The 18,919-nt window shown below is 38.6% G+C and overlaps 1 protein-coding gene across 1 annotated transcript; it reads left to right on the top strand.

The window, feature by feature from the left end:
* Positions 1-26: 26 nt before the first annotated feature.
* LOC139459817 (surfeit locus protein 4-like) lies at positions 27-14,217 on the top strand. The gene is made up of 4 exons (XM_071241511.1): positions 27-318; positions 5,832-6,095; positions 6,779-6,822; positions 8,070-14,217. Exons 1-4 carry the CDS (start codon positions 268-270, stop codon positions 8,521-8,523), a joined length of 813 nt encoding a protein of 270 aa, XP_071097612.1. The 5' UTR covers positions 27-267; the 3' UTR covers positions 8,524-14,217.
* The last annotated feature ends 4,702 nt before the right edge of the window (positions 14,218-18,919 follow it).

Here is an 18,919-nt window from a genome sequence, read left to right as displayed (position 1 = left end):
ATTATATGCCTTGATCAAAGGCGGTCATTTGCATGTGTCCTTCTCTTGCTGTTCAGTGGTCCTTAACAAAGATATAAATTAGTGGACTCTCTCATCACAACCGACTTCCTTTACGATTCAGAAAACGATCACATTCAGTTTTCCTAGGGAGGTTAAACAACCGGCGCAATCATCTCAACCAGCGCGTCCTCTACTTCCGGTCAGTGTGGCTGACGACTTTTACGTGGCTAAAGCTGCCGACAAACTCGGTGATAACCTTAAACCAATATGCCGCAGCAAAGTGAATTGATGGATAAAGCAGAAGATGTTGCTGACCAGGTAATAATGCCAGTGTGTCTAAGTATTGGTGTGGCTAAAGTCGCCATTAATTGCTTAATATATCAAGCATGTTTGAAACCGGCTCAAAAGACAGAGATCATTAGGGGTACCTGTCAGTGTCAACATGCTTCTCAGCTGATGCCAGTGTTTTGCTTATTTTTCTATTATATACAAATGTTTTCGTATCGATTTTTTTAAGTACATTGTATAGTAGATATAGTGTGTATGATCTGAAGATTCGTTATACAAATACGCATTATATTAGTAACACGTCATCCTTTCCCATGTGCAATTAATTCAGTGAATATTCACAGCTGGTATGTACGATCAGGGCGATAATAGTGTTTTACGCTTGAATGTTTCAGCAGCCAGCTTGTGTGTTTAAAAAAGTTACCTGTCTAAATGGTAGGGTTTTTATCCTTCTACATGTTGAATGTTACACTTACAGTAAACCAAGAGGAAACCGGTGTATTAATTGTGTAAACATGATTTACAGTCACAATATGGTGACAGCAATAATTATTTGATTCTTTCACAATTCCTTGTTAATCAAGTTGGGTCTAATAACGTGCTGTCATTGCTAAAAGTGTTACTTGGTTATGTTAGTTAAATTTGGGTTTTTGTTTTGTGTCTTGTGGACACAAGTTATGTATTGTCCAATTATCCGAAACTTTTAGGTTTATAACCTATCTGGTCAACTACCAACACTTGTCAAAACATGGTAGCAACCAACTTGTCGCTGAGCATGTTTTATGTTTAGAACATGTCTCCTTCATGAGACAAGGGAGTTAGCTGACTATTTAAAGGGGCACTGATCTAACGCAATTCCCCGGGACTGGTTGTTGCCTTTGTTATTGTTTTATCCCAGTGAGTACCCGGATGTATAGCAGAAATCTAAACTAGTTCGCGACCTCTGCTGCGCAATTCGTAAGCGCATCAGTCACTTTTATTGGTAGTAATAAGGGCGTATGGTCACATTGATCAACAAAATGAAATACAGTTTTCGAGATAATAAGGAAATGTAGGTATCTTTGTGGGTAGCACCGGTACTGGTGACGAAGTTTTGATATGTCACTTGCTTGGTAATTTTGCGATTTTCGTTTACACTATTTTGACTTGCAACACAAAGTAAATATTTCACCTGAGCACTGCTTTTTTTTAAAGTGTGTATATTTGTTTACTGTCAAAATGTGTAACTTTTTCAAATTTATTAAAAGTCTAAATATTCAGTTATTTTACAAAGTGACTGAAAAAAACATTTCCATCTGTATTATTATGATAACGAATTCCAAACATTTTGATGTTTAATGTCATCACCAAGAGACTGAAAATGTTACGTTGAAAAGTACATGTCTATGTTGTTAGGCTTCTAATCCTACATAATAATCTGTTGTGATGTTTGTAGGCCCTTTTGATCACCTTAATCAATCTGGACAGATTTTTTAGTCAATATGACTGAAATATTTACACATTTTATAAATTGCCTGAGAGAATCACATTTTACAAATTGACGGTATTATATACATGCTTACAAAGGAAAAGACCTGTGAAAACAACGTCTATCGCGCATTGAAGAATTTCTCAACCAAGACGTAGAGAAACAAGAACGAATCGGTTAAAATGAAGGAAATCAAAATGCAAATACCATAATTGCAACCTACCAAATTTCTGTGTATAAATTTTAGGAGCTTCCTTGTTCGAAGAATGTATCCGTGAATACCCACACAAAGGAACAATATCCCACTCATCTGCAGCTGTACAAAGAAACTTATTCGATGTCGCGTATCTCTGTAACAATCAAATATTTTAAAAGATCTATATCGTTTCGGGATATTATAACCCGTGTTCGTTTCTCAACTGATCACTTGGATTGTTTCAGGTGTTTCACATAGGTGTCAAGTCTCAAGGGTCGGCTGAGAAAGCCCACGTGACAACTATTTTCATAACGTCCACGGTTCCTAAAAAATCCATTGAGTGATAGATAACAATGATCAATCAATCAACGTATTATCAGTTAACCCTTTGAACAAAGTATGTTGTTTTTACATCGGCACTTCACGCCATGACATGAGTGTATTCCCTTTGTTTTAGTAAACCTAGACATGTCAACACTCACTTTTGACATATCCACTGTGCAAGATAACAGTGATTAATCAATCAACATATTTTCTGTTAATCCTTTGATGACTAGGAACGATCCGTTTATTTACAAAAAAAGTAAATCAAGTGATCATTCATCTCTTGCTGGTCTGCCACGTGCATATTACATAAGACACATTTCACCTCACTTCAAACCTGGATTTAGATTGAATAATTACCCCAGACACAATAAATGCAAAATGGGAACCTTTGTCAGGTAATCTAAGTGGTACTACCACTAATTGTACCTGTAATAAATTCATTAACTGAGCATCAAGTGAATGACGACAAATACACAAGTATAGGGTTACTCGAGAAAACGTGGATGACAACAAGGGAGTAGTAATCGTATTATCGACGCAATCCGAAATTGCTTTCACTGCATAGATACTTTTTTTAGTATTAAACTATGACCATCTGGGGTATTTCCAAATGACGACATCCGATGAGCTCCGCCGTTCTTTTTGTCTGTTTGTTTAGGCTGAAGAAATTAATCAACATGCGCCCTTTGTCGAAATCTTTATAGATCACAGTTAACCAATCAGTGTTTATGCAAAAATTCGTAAAGCAAATATTGCCTCCAGCCTCCAAGTTTATTTAGCTGTCTTTGCAGACGGTAGGCCAGTCTCTGGTCACGCTCAGTTGCGTTGCGTATCATCCGGGTACTCAAGGGGGAAAAAACAATAACAAAGGCAACAACCAGTCCGGGGAATTGCGTTAGATCAGTGCCCCTTTAAGTCCAGTTTCCATGCTTGCCAAACAAGGCTGGAATTATGGAGTTATATTTGGCTGGATTAAAGAGCCTATGCATAGAACAAGGCTGGAATTATGGAGTTATATTTGGCTGAACTAAAGAGCCTATGCATAGTCCAATCAAAATTGCATAACAAAATTGACAACCGGTTCATAAACTGTCATTTTAATTGAAGCAAATGCAAGTGATATGAAAGGTGGAATCTGATTGGTCAATAGAAGGGACGTAATTCGTTATAGCCACTGGTGGCACTATGATCGAGTCCAGAAATTCGAGCTTTGTTCAAGAAGGGTGGAAACTGTTAACTCCCTTGCCTCTGGAAGATAACATGTAGAAGTTAGGTAAAAATCATAAATGCATCCGGATTATTAATCAGATTTTGCAGAAGTTTTAACCATTGTAACCATTTTTCAAATTTAATACATTTATTACAAAATATCCTTTTAGGAATTATACATGGCTGAAGGTAAAGTTTAAAAGAAATTAACTAGAATAAAAGACATTCAGGGATTTTTCATGTTTAAGATCATGGAGGATGGAGGTAAAGTGTAATTTTGGCCAAATTGGTTAGTGAATTAGTTAGTACTACTTAACATAAGTTGGGAAATAATAACTGACATTTGCCACATGCTTGGCGCCAAATATCGGCCTCTGACGTCTGAGCAGGCCCATGTAGATAAATCAACTAAGTTCATCTAATGCTGTAAAAAACTAATAAGTGACTTCTTGATTTTACCACTGGCTATGTGGGAAAAAAACACTTGTAACCCCACATCAACTTTGTAAAAATTTTAACTTTGAGGGCTGACACTGGAGCTAGTTGACATTGTAGACATTGTAAACATTTTTGGCATAAGCTGTTCAATACGATAGTCATCAGCTTTAGGAATTGGCACTATACCTGTAGTCCTTGCCAAACTGCCCAGTTGTTAAGGTATCATAAAGACTAGTAGAAATTTGCTATTATCTAGGGTTTTGCTATATGTTATCATTATAAGGACAAGTGGGCGAAAAATGTTAGTTTCTACTGCAGGTCTAGTAGTAAACATTAAGTAACACGTGTGACCAGGCTCATAGATGTAATAGTTGTAATATATCACACGTCTGTTACCAGGGGGAAACAGATTGCATTGACACCATAAATAAATGCCACATGCCATTCGCACGAATACTTTAGTAATTTCAAACATTTAACTGTTGTCAGTTGTACTGCTCAGGTGTCAGACAGTTTTTGTGCGAGTTATATAATGTTTAGACAGTAATTATCAATCTCATCTATGTGAACATTCATGCTAATGAATTATGAAAATAGTAAAGTGTGTTTAGAGTGACATGTTGATCAAGGTACAAAATGACGTTTCATAATCTACAATCCATATTGCTATGTAGTATGTTTATCCTTCTTTTTATGTTTATTTAATACATACAACAGACAGTTATCTATTGATTTATTATGATCATAATGATTGACAGTGGCGAAAAAGTTTTGAAACAAACTGATTTCAAAGTATTGCCACTCTAAACTGTTACACGATCATGTGTATAGAAATGCTAATCTAGTCTTTATAGTTACATGCAAATCAGCCTTGTAGACCGTTGGCATGAAGCACAAACTTTCTGATCAGGAAACTCATCAACTAGAATTTGAACATTTCATTTTAAGTTATCACTGTTTCAGTCTTTGGTTTATCACATGATGTCCTTGGCATGTTTGATAAGAGATAACATGGATATTGATTTGATTAAAAAGTGAATGATATGTCTGATGTTCTCATTGTCATTTAGACAATTGAACAGTTGGTATGGCGATCAGCTTGAAGAACACTGATGATTTAGAATACAATGGGCTTTTTTTTAACTACTTTATCAATTCTTTGTAATGATGTTTCTGGGCTACTTCTTGTCCCTTTGAATACTGAGTAAGCATTTTGAGTTTATGTACAAATGCCATGATTTTCATGCCGACATGTTTACACAAGCAATGATTAATATACAATGAGGACTTGGCTTCCTCTCTGTGTTATCTTTGTATAATAATCCTACATATTTCAACATATCAATGAAGTTGTTATCTGCCCTAAACTGCTAAAAGGCATTCTGTATCTGTGTCAATCCAGCTTCAAAGTATCATGAAAGAACTTTTGTAAAACAAATTGATCATGGATCCCCAGAGCCCTATATTCACTTTAGGGGCCAGCTGAAATGAGGATCTGGACTATGTTCCTCGAAGTGATCTTAGAACAAAGAGTTTCTCATGTCAGGTGGCCCAGCCGTCAAAGGCGCTGCGAAGTGCTGTGCAGAGTTGCATCCCTTGGCCACGCCAGAAACCTATGATTGTGGGTTCGAATCCCTGTTCGCCCCAATTATGTTTCTAGGTTTGTCAGCACCATACCTGTGCTCATGGGTTTCACCGAAGTGGTAAACGTCCGAGACCAGTATCACTTTGGGCTTTCCTCCCACATTAAGCTGACATGCCACGATATAACTGGAATACTGTTAAAAGCGCGTTAAACCCAACTCTCTGATGTATGTTCGATCTACCAATGTATGTCTATTTAGCAAGCTTATTTACACTGTGATATGAATTATTGTTGGACTCAACACTCACTCTCTGTTACAGATTTTACGAAAGTCAAAGCATGTGCTGCCTCACTTAGCCCGATTCTGCCTCATCAGCACTTTCCTTGAAGATGGGCTGCGAATGTATTCCCAGTGGGGAGAACAGCGAGACTATATGAACGCATCATGGGGCTGTGGCTACTTCCTGGCGTCATTGTTTGTGCTTGTCAACCTCCTGGGCCAGCTGGTGGGGTGTGTCATGGTGCTTAGTCGACAGAAAGTACCCATCGCCTGTGGCCTCCTGTTCTTTATCATTGCTCTACAGGTGAGAGACGCCCTGCTTTGAATGGAATATTCCATTTTCGGAAATGGTTTAGACCATCTTCAGCAGTGCAAATTAACCAAAATTGTTTAGCAACCGAAATAGTGACAACATGTTTATACTGATGTCCCTAAAATTATAAGACCTGAAATTCTACCTGCCCTAAAACTGTCTCTCACTAGCAGGTTAGAGCTAGACTGCATCCCTGTCACCTAGCATTATCATCATACAGTGCTCCAGATAAGTTTTTAATCATATTAGAACAGTACTGGTCATTATCAGAACTGTATAGTACCAGACATATTTTTTCAAACTTATAAGTACCGTACTGCTTGTTTGTAGAATTGACGAGTACTGGTATGATATTGTGCCAGCATCATTTAACATGTTTAAAGACCCGGTGTAGTACAATGGGTTTTTGATGCCAGACTTAGGTAAACATAACCGAGAAGAAAGAATATGAAGGAGTTATTATTAGCCAATGACAATGCAGGATTGGTAGGAAATCCAGTTGCTGCTGACAGAAAATAATGTATTTAGTTAAAGTCGATGGTAATGTCGGGTGTGGTAAACAGACGTTTAACAATGTTTTGGAGAAGGTATTGTAACAATTAATCACGAGCGTACATGCAAAGTATTGTTTGCCAACATATTTCATTCTTTCATGGCTTCTATTTCTATTTCAGACGATAGCCTACAGTATTTTGTGGGATCTCCGGTTCCTGCTGAGGTATGTTGTACTAGTTTGTCTTTTGACATCATATCAATATGATGGTAGTTAAACAAGTGTGTGTAATCACAGAGGGGCGGTGCACAGGCACAAAGCAATAGCACACCTAAACCGAGCTTCAATTCGGATCAAAACAGGATTCTACTGACAATTGGTCAAAGGGTCCAGGGGCGGTCGGGAAGCCAAGTGGTTAAAGCGTTCGCTCATCACGACGAAGACCCGGGATCGATTCCTGACATGGGTACAATGTGTGAAAGCCATTTCTCGTGTCCCCCGCCGTGATATTGCTATAAGCGGCGTAAAACAATACTCGTTCACTCTAATCACAGCCTTCAGAAATTCTTGCTATCATGCTTGTCCACTAGCCTGAGACTACTAAACTGTGCTGGGGACAAGTAAGTATTTATGAGTAGCGTTTGAGGGCGATAATGGTGAACCAGTTCTCAATGCTTCAGTTTTGCTTGAAATTGCAACTGAATAAAACTGACAGAAAATGTAAACGTTTTGGTCCCGTTCAAGCAGACCAGCAACAGAATCTAAGGACAAGTGTAATTATCTTTACACATAATTTCTGAGGCTGCAGCAGATGGCACATGATGATGGCATTGTACTGGTCTGAATAGAAAATGACTGTGTGTCATAGAGACCCCCTGTAGACCTGGGTCCTACAGTGACACGAGTGGCCCAGTCATCTCATGTGCCACAATTCACTGTACAGGGTTGCTTCCCTTATGTATGCCTCCCCATCAGTCCTGGTTTTGTTCCCACATCAAGCTGACATGCTGTGATGTAACTGAAATACTGTTGAAAGCGGCAGTGAACCAATCATACTCACTGAGTCCCACATGCATGGGACTGCCTACATGGTCTAGTGGTAGGGCATCTGCCCTCAGAGGAGATTGTCAGGGTTTCGATCCCTGGCTGCATCATACCAAAAGATGTTATAAGATGGTACTTGTTGTTGCCCTGCCTGGTGTTAAGCATTAAGGGGCTAAAACAAGGACTGGTTGGCTCAGAGTCAGTATACTGTGTCTAGGTGGGATATTCATGTATCTGTAAACTTGGCGTTAGTCAGGACTAGCACAAGCAGCCAAACACATGTGGATGCATGTCACTATATCAGTGCAATAATCTTGAATGCAATGTTAAACCCCATTTCAACTCACCTACATGCATGGCATATTTTGTCATTGTCACTCATATGTCCAGATACCACTGCAGCTTATGAAATGAATGACTATTTGCAGGAACCTTGCCCTTGCTGGGGGCGTCTTGCTGCTGCTGGCTGAGGATCGTACAGAGGGCAGGAGCCTGTTTGCCGGCCTCCCATCCCTTGGCGAGAACAACCCAAAACAGTACATGCAGCTCAGCGGCCGTATCCTCCTCGTCCTCATGTTCCTCACACTGCTCCGTTTCGAGGTCGACTTCCTGTTGCTCGTCCAGAACCTTGTTGGCACTGCACTCATCGTTCTCATAGCCATCGGATTCAAGACAAAGTTATCTGCCCTTGTCCTAGTTGTTTGGCTGACAGGTCTTAATATGTATTTCAATGCCTGGTGGAACATTCCCGATTATAAACCCATGCGTGACTTTCTCAAGTACGATTTCTTCCAGACATTATCAGTCATAGGGGGTTTGTTGCTAGTTGTTGCTTACGGACCTGGAGGGGTTAGCATGGATGAACATAAAAAGAAATGGTAGATAAAACAAATCAAGACTAGGCATGTGTTAAGTGGAGTGTACACAGTATGATGTAACTGAAACTGTCCAAAATGCATGCGACATTTGCCAGTTGTCATAAACTCATTATCATGATTACTCACTCTTGTCACATTACTATAATGTAACCAAACGAAAGATGTCCGATGTTGATTCCTGGTATTGTGTGCCGTATGCATCTGTATGAAAGGGATGATATGAATGATTCCATTTAAACCTGCTGTTATACCAGCACGGAGTACTGCATGTAGTATTTTGTAACCTTATCAGAAGGATGTCATAGATGTTCCACACTTTACATTTACAGTGCTTAAAGCCCTCAGACATGGCTGCATTTTCTAGTCTTCATATTTTGTCAATTTAGCCAGACCAATTCTTTCTTTTTCTTTTATTGCTAAAAGCGGCGTAAAACCATACTCACTCACTCACTTCTTCTTTTACTAGTTTTCTAGATATTAATATGAGAAGGAAAGTCAATGTAAAGTTAGTGACATGATGTCCATTATACATGTTATAAAGTTAGTTGATTATTCGTTATAAGATCTTAAAGTTTAAACACTTTCTAAAAGCAGATCGAAATAAGCTTACTTTAAAGCAATCTCAGGATCTTATTATGGATATTATTGAGAATAAAGTCATTTGTCAAAACAAGGAAATAATTGGTCTAGACTTTCATAGTATCTCATTCATGGCTTACCAACATGTGTATTAATCTAATAGAAGCTGTTGTATGTAGTGTGTCATTGAAAATTATCTACCAGTTCATTATTATTCTCTGATTATATTTGTAGTGTGTGAATGTGACACAGACAGGGGAAGGTGCTATCTTGACGCATATACCTTGTCAACTTTGTAAATGTTGAAACAGTTACTCTGGATGTAGGTATGGGATGGTGTAGTGGTCCAGCAGGTGGAATGGTCGGAAGTTAAATCTGGATGGTAGTAGCCCAATGGGCTAGCGCTTGCCACTAGTTAATATTTCCATTAGTTTAGGGCATTAGTTTGGAATACTAAGTTAGCGCCGTAACGACTTGCCTAACTTGACTCCCTACAATATGAGTGCCAGGCAGTGAGGTTGTGTATCTATACAGCATGATACATGTATATATGATGAGCACATGATTTTTGATATTACTAATTTAATAATGCTACTATTTTTGCTATATTCCATCGTTCCCAGACTTATTTCTCCTCCAATGGATTCCAATTTACGTAATATATATTTTGGCTTGGTAACCATAGTAACTAGACGTTCTGATCGATGATTCAGCATCTTGACCTATCAAGTGCTGTGTTTCCATGTATTGTAGTGTGTATCTTCCAGATAACAAGCTGTTATGTTACAGCAGGAAGCATAAGGAATCCGAACACTGCCAGTCTCTGCTTGATAAATATGTTTTGGCTCATAATAATATTGAATAAACTCCAATCTGTATTGTAACTTTGGTGAATCAGTGATGCTAGTACTGCTGTCTAGAAGGATGTGTTTTGTGTATTGAAGAATACTTAGTTGTATATACCACCTCAGGAATGTTACAGAGTGAGGAAACTAGTACATGGATTAGAGGGTAATATAACATGTAGTTGTCCCAGGGACGCAATGTATTTCCACAGATGTTAAGGCCTCTTCGTTTCATATTGTCACCTTAAGTGAAGTTAAGCACCACATGGTTCGATTTAAGGAACTTATGGTAATATAACCTGCACCTGGTGCATGTTGTCGGGAAATCTAGTTGCTCCAGACAAAACCAGGTTGCACCAGACTAAACCAGGTTCCACCCTCGTCCCATAAATTTATCAAAGTTGAAGTAGATGCATAAACTAGTTTAAAAAAGTACAATCCCAGGTCTGTCAGGACTATCATGAATTACACGGTGATTTGTGATGTATGGTAAATATAGCTTAGAGATATTGTTTTCAAAGATCGTTATGTGGACAAGTAAAGGTTAGTTTGACACAAATTTGAAGCTTTTCACTTGCACTTAGTGCAAGTAGACATGAATATTACCATAGGTTGCACTTTTCAAGAATAGGTTGGACTGGTGCATGTTTTGTATACCTAAATCAAGCCCTGCTACATTACTAGAGTTAATCTGTCAGGTTAAAAAAACCAGCTGTTCTTTAACTTCTTTTCAGTAGTACATACGTATTTCCAGATGCACTTTTTATTGAAACATTTACAGGTTAAACGTTATGATATTCTTACAAAGTTGACAAGAACAGAATTGCTGGGGTATGATTGGTGTTGTTTGGGGCATTGTCGGCTATTGTTGACTGCTAGTTGCAAACTCAGTACCACAACACCACCTGCACGTGTGCCAATATACCAGACTGTGGCCAAGGGGAGATAATCAAAGAACTATTTATGTGTCATCGTTATTTATGTATTCTTTCATCAAGCATGTTGAGTATCATTGGAAGTTGCTTGTGTGTTTGTTATTTTAGAAGTTGATGAGTGTGTGGTGATCTCTAAGGGGTCTTGTTAAAAGCTTCTGAGCTGATCGTAAATTTGTGAGCATTGCCATGGTGACTGGGTGATGGGTTGCAGTAGACTTACCCTGCTGAAATAGCATAATTATTCCATAGTCAGCCAGCCTCAAATGTACAATGTCCTACACATGATCGAGACGGAGCATGGTTTTGCGGGTCTCATTAGAATCGGATCTATCACTCCAAGACGGTACCTCTCTGAATGAAGGTCTGATAATCCCAGGATAATCCCAGGATAATGAAGGACATTTTGACCTCACAATCTGAATGACTGATCTGTGGATTCAGATGACAGCTTTCTGAAACAATTTCACTTCATTGATATACCAATTAGAACCCGAAATTTCCCTTTTAACAACAAAACACAAATATGTCTTCTATGAGTTTCTTTTGGTTGTAAATGACATGGAGTAAAATTATCCACATTATAATTGAGTGGGCTTTTGTGTTCACTCGCAATTGGACAGTTAACTTCATTTTCAAGATTCAGAAGTAAGATATGCTGATCTGAATGATTTGCTCACTCGCAGAGAGGTATCCTGTGAAGGTAAAAGATCTGATTTTAATGAGGTTGCACAGTGGGTTCTCCCGAGACGGCTAGCTAGCCTTAGTGTTGGGTTCCCTTGACACCATGGCTCCAGTGAAGTGGGGCTTGAGGCCCTTCCAGTGTCTTGTCTTCAGCCTGTATGTAGTGATGTGGAGCTGGGTGTGTCCATCTGTTGTTACACAGTGTATTATATCTTCATTCTACCAGTACCCTGGACATGTTAATCTTGAGCCGGATTCAAAGGACTTGATGCTTATAATGGATACTGACAATAAGATAGAGACGTCTCTGGAATAACGGTAACAAATGGGTGTCATGTAGTTGGCAGTGCTTGATAATAATATATTATGGGTGGCGTGTCTTGAGAAACTATATTTTCACACTGTTTATTATGGAAATGGAAATATAATGTCATGGACAATTGAGGATAATGTGTCTTGCTACTCATAACCATCATTTGTATTGTTGGTGAATTTATTTTTTTCGGACTATCCCTATGCCAAATTGTACAGCCTTTTGCAGACTAGTCTAGTCAGTAATCCAGTACCTGTCCCAGTTGTTGTATATCATTTACTTGTGTATTATCACCGAGATTTGAGCACATACACCTGTTTGTTTTCAAAGCAGGCATAGAACCCAACTGTTACTAAACTTAAAATGAGACACCGGTGCACCATAGTCCGAAACTCAAAACAGTATGAATCATTCAAAATCAATATTTTGCAATTTTTATGTGATTGTGTGTGTGTGTGTCAGATGGTTTGTGAACTGATGCTATTTGACATACTAGCATTGCCATATGTAGACCATATTCGGAATAGTCTGTCATTTGAAAAAAGTAGATTTAGAGAGAAAAATTACTGTTTTGTTTTTCACCAAGTGGAATGTGATACACCTGATTTGGATACCAGGATCATATTGCATATGTTGAATTACGACCTTGGGGAATTATTTCCAAGTTACACGATACATGGCTGGGTGTGTTCTGGTTGACTATGGTTGCTATAACTGCCTAGTACTAGTGGGACGATACACCGATGCATTGATGGATCACGATTTTTTACTTATCGATCATGATCGCAGACTAAGTAAAAAGTATTGATTCTTACCTTAATTGTCTTCTTTTATAAATGTTACACTATTTACTAGTGAAAATGAGTAGTGTAGTAAATCATCTGTGTGCCAGGTATTTGGCCATCCTCTCTATGAAAAAGATGGCTTAGACCACAGAAAAGAGCACATGCAAGTATCTTGTTGCGTATCATATCGTGAGCAAGGTATCGCGATACGTATCGAAATTGCTCAGTTTGTGTATCGTCCCAGCCCTACTGCCTAGTGAAGACAGTGACATCCAATTAGCTCCCATCAGATTTTTGTACAACAGGAAAGACATATTGCTGATAATTGATCATATATATCTACCAATTTAGTTTATTCTTTTCTGGTACACCTACCTGCTTACAAGCTTTCATACGTGCAGGACACCCTATAGGTCAGACTTATTAAGCAGTGACAGCTACATTGAAGTGAAGCTACACGTTATTTATGGGTTGACATTCTGTTGGAAATGAGTTCACATCACCTGCTGGATAGAACTTTACTGTATAGGATAAGTCATGTATTGCCACTTTATGCTCAGAATTAGTGTTGTATTGTTACTTTACTATAAGTACATGATCCACAACATTACAGTATCAAGTTATATTACTACAATTAGCATATTGTCACCTTATACTCTCAGATTGAGACATGTATGGCTACCTTCCTTGTGTGATAATCAGTGTATTGTCACCTTGCTGTAAGATAATAGCTGCTGTTGACAAGGTGTACTGTTGCCATGGTGACAGTCCAGTCTGCCTTCAGACAGACCCAGTGATGGATGTATAGTTCTAGAATATAACACCCTATCAATATGCTGTACATAGCGGATAATACTGACAACGTATCTCCTTTCTTTCCTCACAGGCATTTACTGAACATACACTGTCATTGTTCTCTTTAATTTGGAATTGTTCAAATATTGCACATATTTATTATGATTTACCATGTTTACTTAAGACGGTTCATTTTTATATTTAATTTTAATCATGTAAACCCATCTTTTGCCAAAGCTTTTTCATACCCAGTAGTATATTTACATGATTCATACAGTCTGTTCAAGCGTCAATGCCTGCTGTGGTTATGTGCAATTCAAACAGCTATGTTTAGGGCAACATGACACTGTAACCTTTCTATTTTGTTGAGTATCTCTAGTTTGAGGTCAGATGCTACAGTTACATAATAAAATCACCACAATGCTTAGGGCAAATTTATAAGAAAGACTGCATGTTTCATAATTTCGCTTTTTTTTTTAAAACATGCATTTATGATTGATAAACCAAAGTTTTTTCTTTGATATTTAAGTGCAGGTATTGTACATAGGTTTAGTCTGGCTAAACGTGTTATGATTGGTGTCGTTATGCTTAAACTGAAGTTTCTTTATTGCAACCCTAGTATTGATTACCTATTGTTACGTGTACTGTTAAGCCTTAAGACGCATGTTGTTATATTTCTTTCCTCATGCATTGGTGAGTGTTGTTACCATGATGTGTAACTGTCAGTTTACATGAATGAATGTTTGTAAATAAACTGTGTTGGTTCAAGAATCGGTGTTGCCACTTTTGTAAATGTGCAGTGAAGAATTGCGTCCCTCAGGGTTTGCACCGATTGTTTCTCAGCACCTGTGCTCGTGGGTTTCACCAAAGTGGTAAATGTGTGAGACCTGCATCAGGCTTTCCTCCCACATTAAGCTGACAGGCCGTGATATTACTGGAATACTGTTAAAAGCAGTGTTACTAACACAATGCTGCCAATTATCGATTTGGAGCATTATTCTTTATCTAACAGCTCTTTTGGACATTTCTCATTATCCTGTAGTACTTTTGGACATTTCAGATTATGCAAAAGCATTGTGTTGTGTTTATCCTTATCCAACACTGGTGTAGGGTGTTTTTCATTATCCAACAGCACTTTTGTACAATTCTCATTATTCAACAGTGATGTGGGGCATTTCTCATCATCCAACAGTGGTTTTTGACATTTGTTATACAACAGCAAAATGGGTTGTTTCTCATGATGCACCAGTGATGTGGGGTGTTTCTCATCCCACAGCATTGTAGGAATTGACATTCACTTGCTCTCGTGATTTTAAAATTATCAGTATTTGAGAGAAACTTATATGACCCCCATGCTTTTCATTATGAAAGTCAAATACAGCTGGTTAGATTTGATGTCTTGACCACCTGACTGCTCCTACCTGTCACTTCTCTGAGATGCTCGTTCAGTATTTAGTTTTCTTAACACATTCTAGTGCAAATTGAAAATTTCAGAGAAAAAGTTGAAGGAAAGGATATGTCAGAGGGAGCTTGTCAGGAAGATATTCTGGTGTCCTCCGCCGTGATGTTGCTGGAATATTGCTAAAAGCGGCGTAAAACTATACTCACTCATTGTCAGGAGATTAAGGAGCATGGGGAGGTAAGCCCAAACCACAACATACAGCCACTGCTACTTCCACGTGTGCACAGGCACAATATCCTGAAGCAGTAGCACACCTAAACCGAGCTTCAATTCGGATCCAAACAGGATTCTACTGACAAATTGGTCAAAAGGTCCAGGGGTGGTCTGGAAGCCTAGTGGTTAAAGCGTTCGCTCGTTATGCCGAAGACCCGGGTTCGATTCCCGACATGAGTACAATATGTGAAAGCCATTTCTGGTGTCCCCCGCCGTGATATTGCTGGAATATTGCTAAAAGCCGCGTAAAATCATACTCATTCATTCACTCGAAGGTCCATGCATATGTTCAGTCGGGTCAGCTTGTGATCAGGTGTCAACATTTTCGGTACCTCCTTGACGTGTGTCAGTGAAAGTTTTACTAACCAAATCTGTCAACGATATTCTGAACTGGCCGGTCCAGACTCGAATATTACAGACGTCAAACAGCTGGAATATTTCTGAGTGCGGCGTAAAACAACAAACCAACCAACCCATTACATAAATCTGTTTCGAAGGGTGATGCAAATAAGTAGATAGGCATTGCCATCGCAAAATATAATTAGTAAAATATTCATATCAATTTTTGAATTTCTCTTAAACTTGTGTTTCCACTCGATACTCTCGGGGTTTACAGAAGATTACTCTACGAGTGATCACATATTTATTTTATATTCACTGACCCGTGAAGATCCGGGGTAGAATAGGTCTTCAGCAACCCATGCTTGCCGTAAAGTGCGACTATGCTTGGCGTAAGAGGCGACCAACGGGATCGGGTTGTCAGGCTCGCTGATTTGGTTGATGCATGTCATCGTATCCCAATTGTGTGGATTGATGCTCATGATGTCAATCACTAGATTATCTGGTCCAGACTCGATTATTTACAGACCGCCGTCATATAGCTTTAATACTGCTGAGTGCGGCGTTAAACAACAAACAAAGAAACAAACAATTTATATTCACTGACACAAAACTACATCAAAGAGATGCATAGGGAATATTACTGAATGTTTGTTGACTTCAAAAAATCATTTGATCTTTGTACTTGCTCGATAAAGGTAGACATGGTAAGATAAGTATACTATTTAGAACTATATATGAAAACGTAAAAGCATGTGTAAGAAGAAGTGAAAATAATATGGAGTCCTGATGTATGCAATACACGTGCAGGTGTAAGACAGGGATGTATACTTTTCTTTTTATTTTGAACATTGATGACGAAGTTGTACAGGCATAGTCGATTATACTGTCTGCGGATGACGTTGCAATATTTGTTCTAAATGAACAGAAAAAGATCTATAATATTCTAAATAGATATTGTGCTAAGTGAGTGAGTGAGTATGGTTTTAAGCCGTTTTTAGCAATATTCCAGCAACATCACGGCGGGGGACACCAGAAATGGGCTTTACACATTGTACCCATGTCGGGAATCGAACCCGGGTCTTAGGCGTGACGAGCGAACGCTTTAACCACTAGGCTACCCGACCGCCCCTTGTGCTAAGTGAAAAGTATCTTTGAATACTAACAAAAACAAAACTAAAGTTGGTGTTTTCAAGAAATGTGGAAAGACATCTTTAGAAACATATTTTTTTAATTTGAAGTTTACACGATATACGGCTTTTCCATTGGACGAGAGGTCGGTCACATGACCGCGAAATTGACGTTCATAAGTGTATGAATGACACAATTTGACGTTCATACGTTTTTCACGAGACCGTGTTCTTGAAATGACGTAAATACTGACGGACAACTTCCACATTCCTGGGGAAACCCCTGGGAATTCCCTAGCACGAAAACATACCAATCATATCTCGTTAGAGAAAACGCATGACAAATACACGTGATAGCTGAAAATAGAGTTGGGGATTACCACATTTCAACCAACGAAAGTAGTTCGACGCCGCATAAATGCATTGAAAGCAATCAAGGAAACATCAAAGTGTACGGAACTTAGGAGTCTGTACGATATTCGGAAACCTGACTCTAATGAACAAACGAAGAAATGCACATCTAAACTATCGTATTATCGACTCAATCCGTGCCTAGACTGACATTGACCGTTCTTAGCAATCTATGAATTTACCTTAGTGTCTGTTTGACGCATCTTTATTCACCTTTCAATTATCGGCCAGTTGATCAATGATGACTAACACATGTAACCGCCACCGGTTCATTAACAACTTCGGAAATCTCTCCCGTCACGTTTTTCGTGTCGGCCATTTTGACGTCTTGTACTTGATGTAAATGTTATACGACGCGCTGTCATTGTGACTGACTTAATGAGGTAGTTCTTAACAGAGCTTTCTCATCTAATGAGGATATGATTTGAACACATGTGCTGCGTAAGATGTTTCTGAAGAGCAAGTTGTGCATCCATACGCCCATGTCACCTCTCTTTTTGAGGAACTATTTTACTCCGCGATATAGCTGGTTGTTGTATGGCTATCAGTGTAAACATGAAGTCACACGTACTAGCCCTAAATAAAATTGTTTTTTAGATCTTGGCCTACATCCTTTGAGGTAAGAAATTATGATATTTTTTTTTATAAGAACTGACTTTCACTTTGTGTGAGTTCATTGGAGTATGAACCTTCATAGAGGGAGGGCCAAACATTGTATGAACGTCGTCGCAAGCACCGACGTTCGAACAGTTTGGCCCTCACTCTATGAAGGTTCATACTCCAATGAACTCTAACAAAGTGAAGGTCAATTCTTAAGTATTCAACTGATCAGTCAATTAGTACATTTTGCTATCCATCTGTTGAATCACTGTTTAAGATGTTTGATTTGACGACTCGAAACTTTGTGGAACCCTATATCGCCACAGTATTATTGAAAAAATCCATACCAAATTCTGCAGATGTGTTCTTGGCGTCAGCTCCCAGTCACCGAACATGGCTATTTTAGCAGACTGCCGAAGGTACCCGATATTAGTAAACTATCAATGCGGTGTTGTCTCATAATGGATAAGTTTGCTCAGACAACCACATACTCGATACTCTAGACGATGCTATTACATGCTTAAAAATACCTTTGATGACTCTAGCAATACAAACTGTACCTCACCTGTTGGAATGCCTTTTCCCGTGGATTTGCATAAGCATAGTTATGCCAGGATGCTGGAAGTAAGATTATGTTTTTGGAAATGTTTCAGCAACGATGTAAAGATGTGTATTGCCAAGACTGGTCAGTTGATATCAGAGGTTGAAAACCGCTACATGTCTATATATGCCATGTTTAAGATGACTATAATACCTGAAATGTATTTAACAACTATTGAGTCGATATATATACGGAGATGTTTATCAAAGTTTAGATGTGGAGTACATTCCCGTAATATACAGTTATACAGACATTCCAAAGATAACGAAAGTTTAACATTGGTTTGTCCTTACTGCAAATATTACAAAGAGTGTGAGTATGGTTTTACGCCGCTTTTAGCAATATTACAGCAATATCACGATGGGGGACACCAGAAATGGGCTTCACACATTGTACCCATGTCAGGAATCGAACCCGAGTCTTCGGCTTGACGAGCGAACGCTTTAACCACTAGGCTACCCGACCTCCCCTATTACAAAGATGATGCACAGCATCTGTTATTTATATGTCCAGTATATGAAGATATAAGAATCAAATACATAAGAAAGTATTATTATAGGTATCAAACAATTACTACAGTTAATGAACAACAAAAAGAGACACACTCTTCTCAGACTTGCATTTTTGTCAATAACAATTGAAAGAAGATGATGCATAAAATACTAACAAGAAAACATCGTTATCAATGTCATCCGCCAATGGGACAATTTA

Source organism: Haliotis cracherodii, unplaced genomic scaffold, assembly GCF_022045235.1.
Source record: "Haliotis cracherodii isolate W230 unplaced genomic scaffold, xgHalCrac1.p SCAF_13, whole genome shotgun sequence".
Lineage (NCBI taxonomy): Eukaryota > Metazoa > Mollusca > Gastropoda > Lepetellida > Haliotidae > Haliotis > Haliotis cracherodii.
The sequence above is the reverse complement of the archived record's forward strand: the minus strand, read 5'-3'. Positions and strand labels throughout refer to the sequence as shown.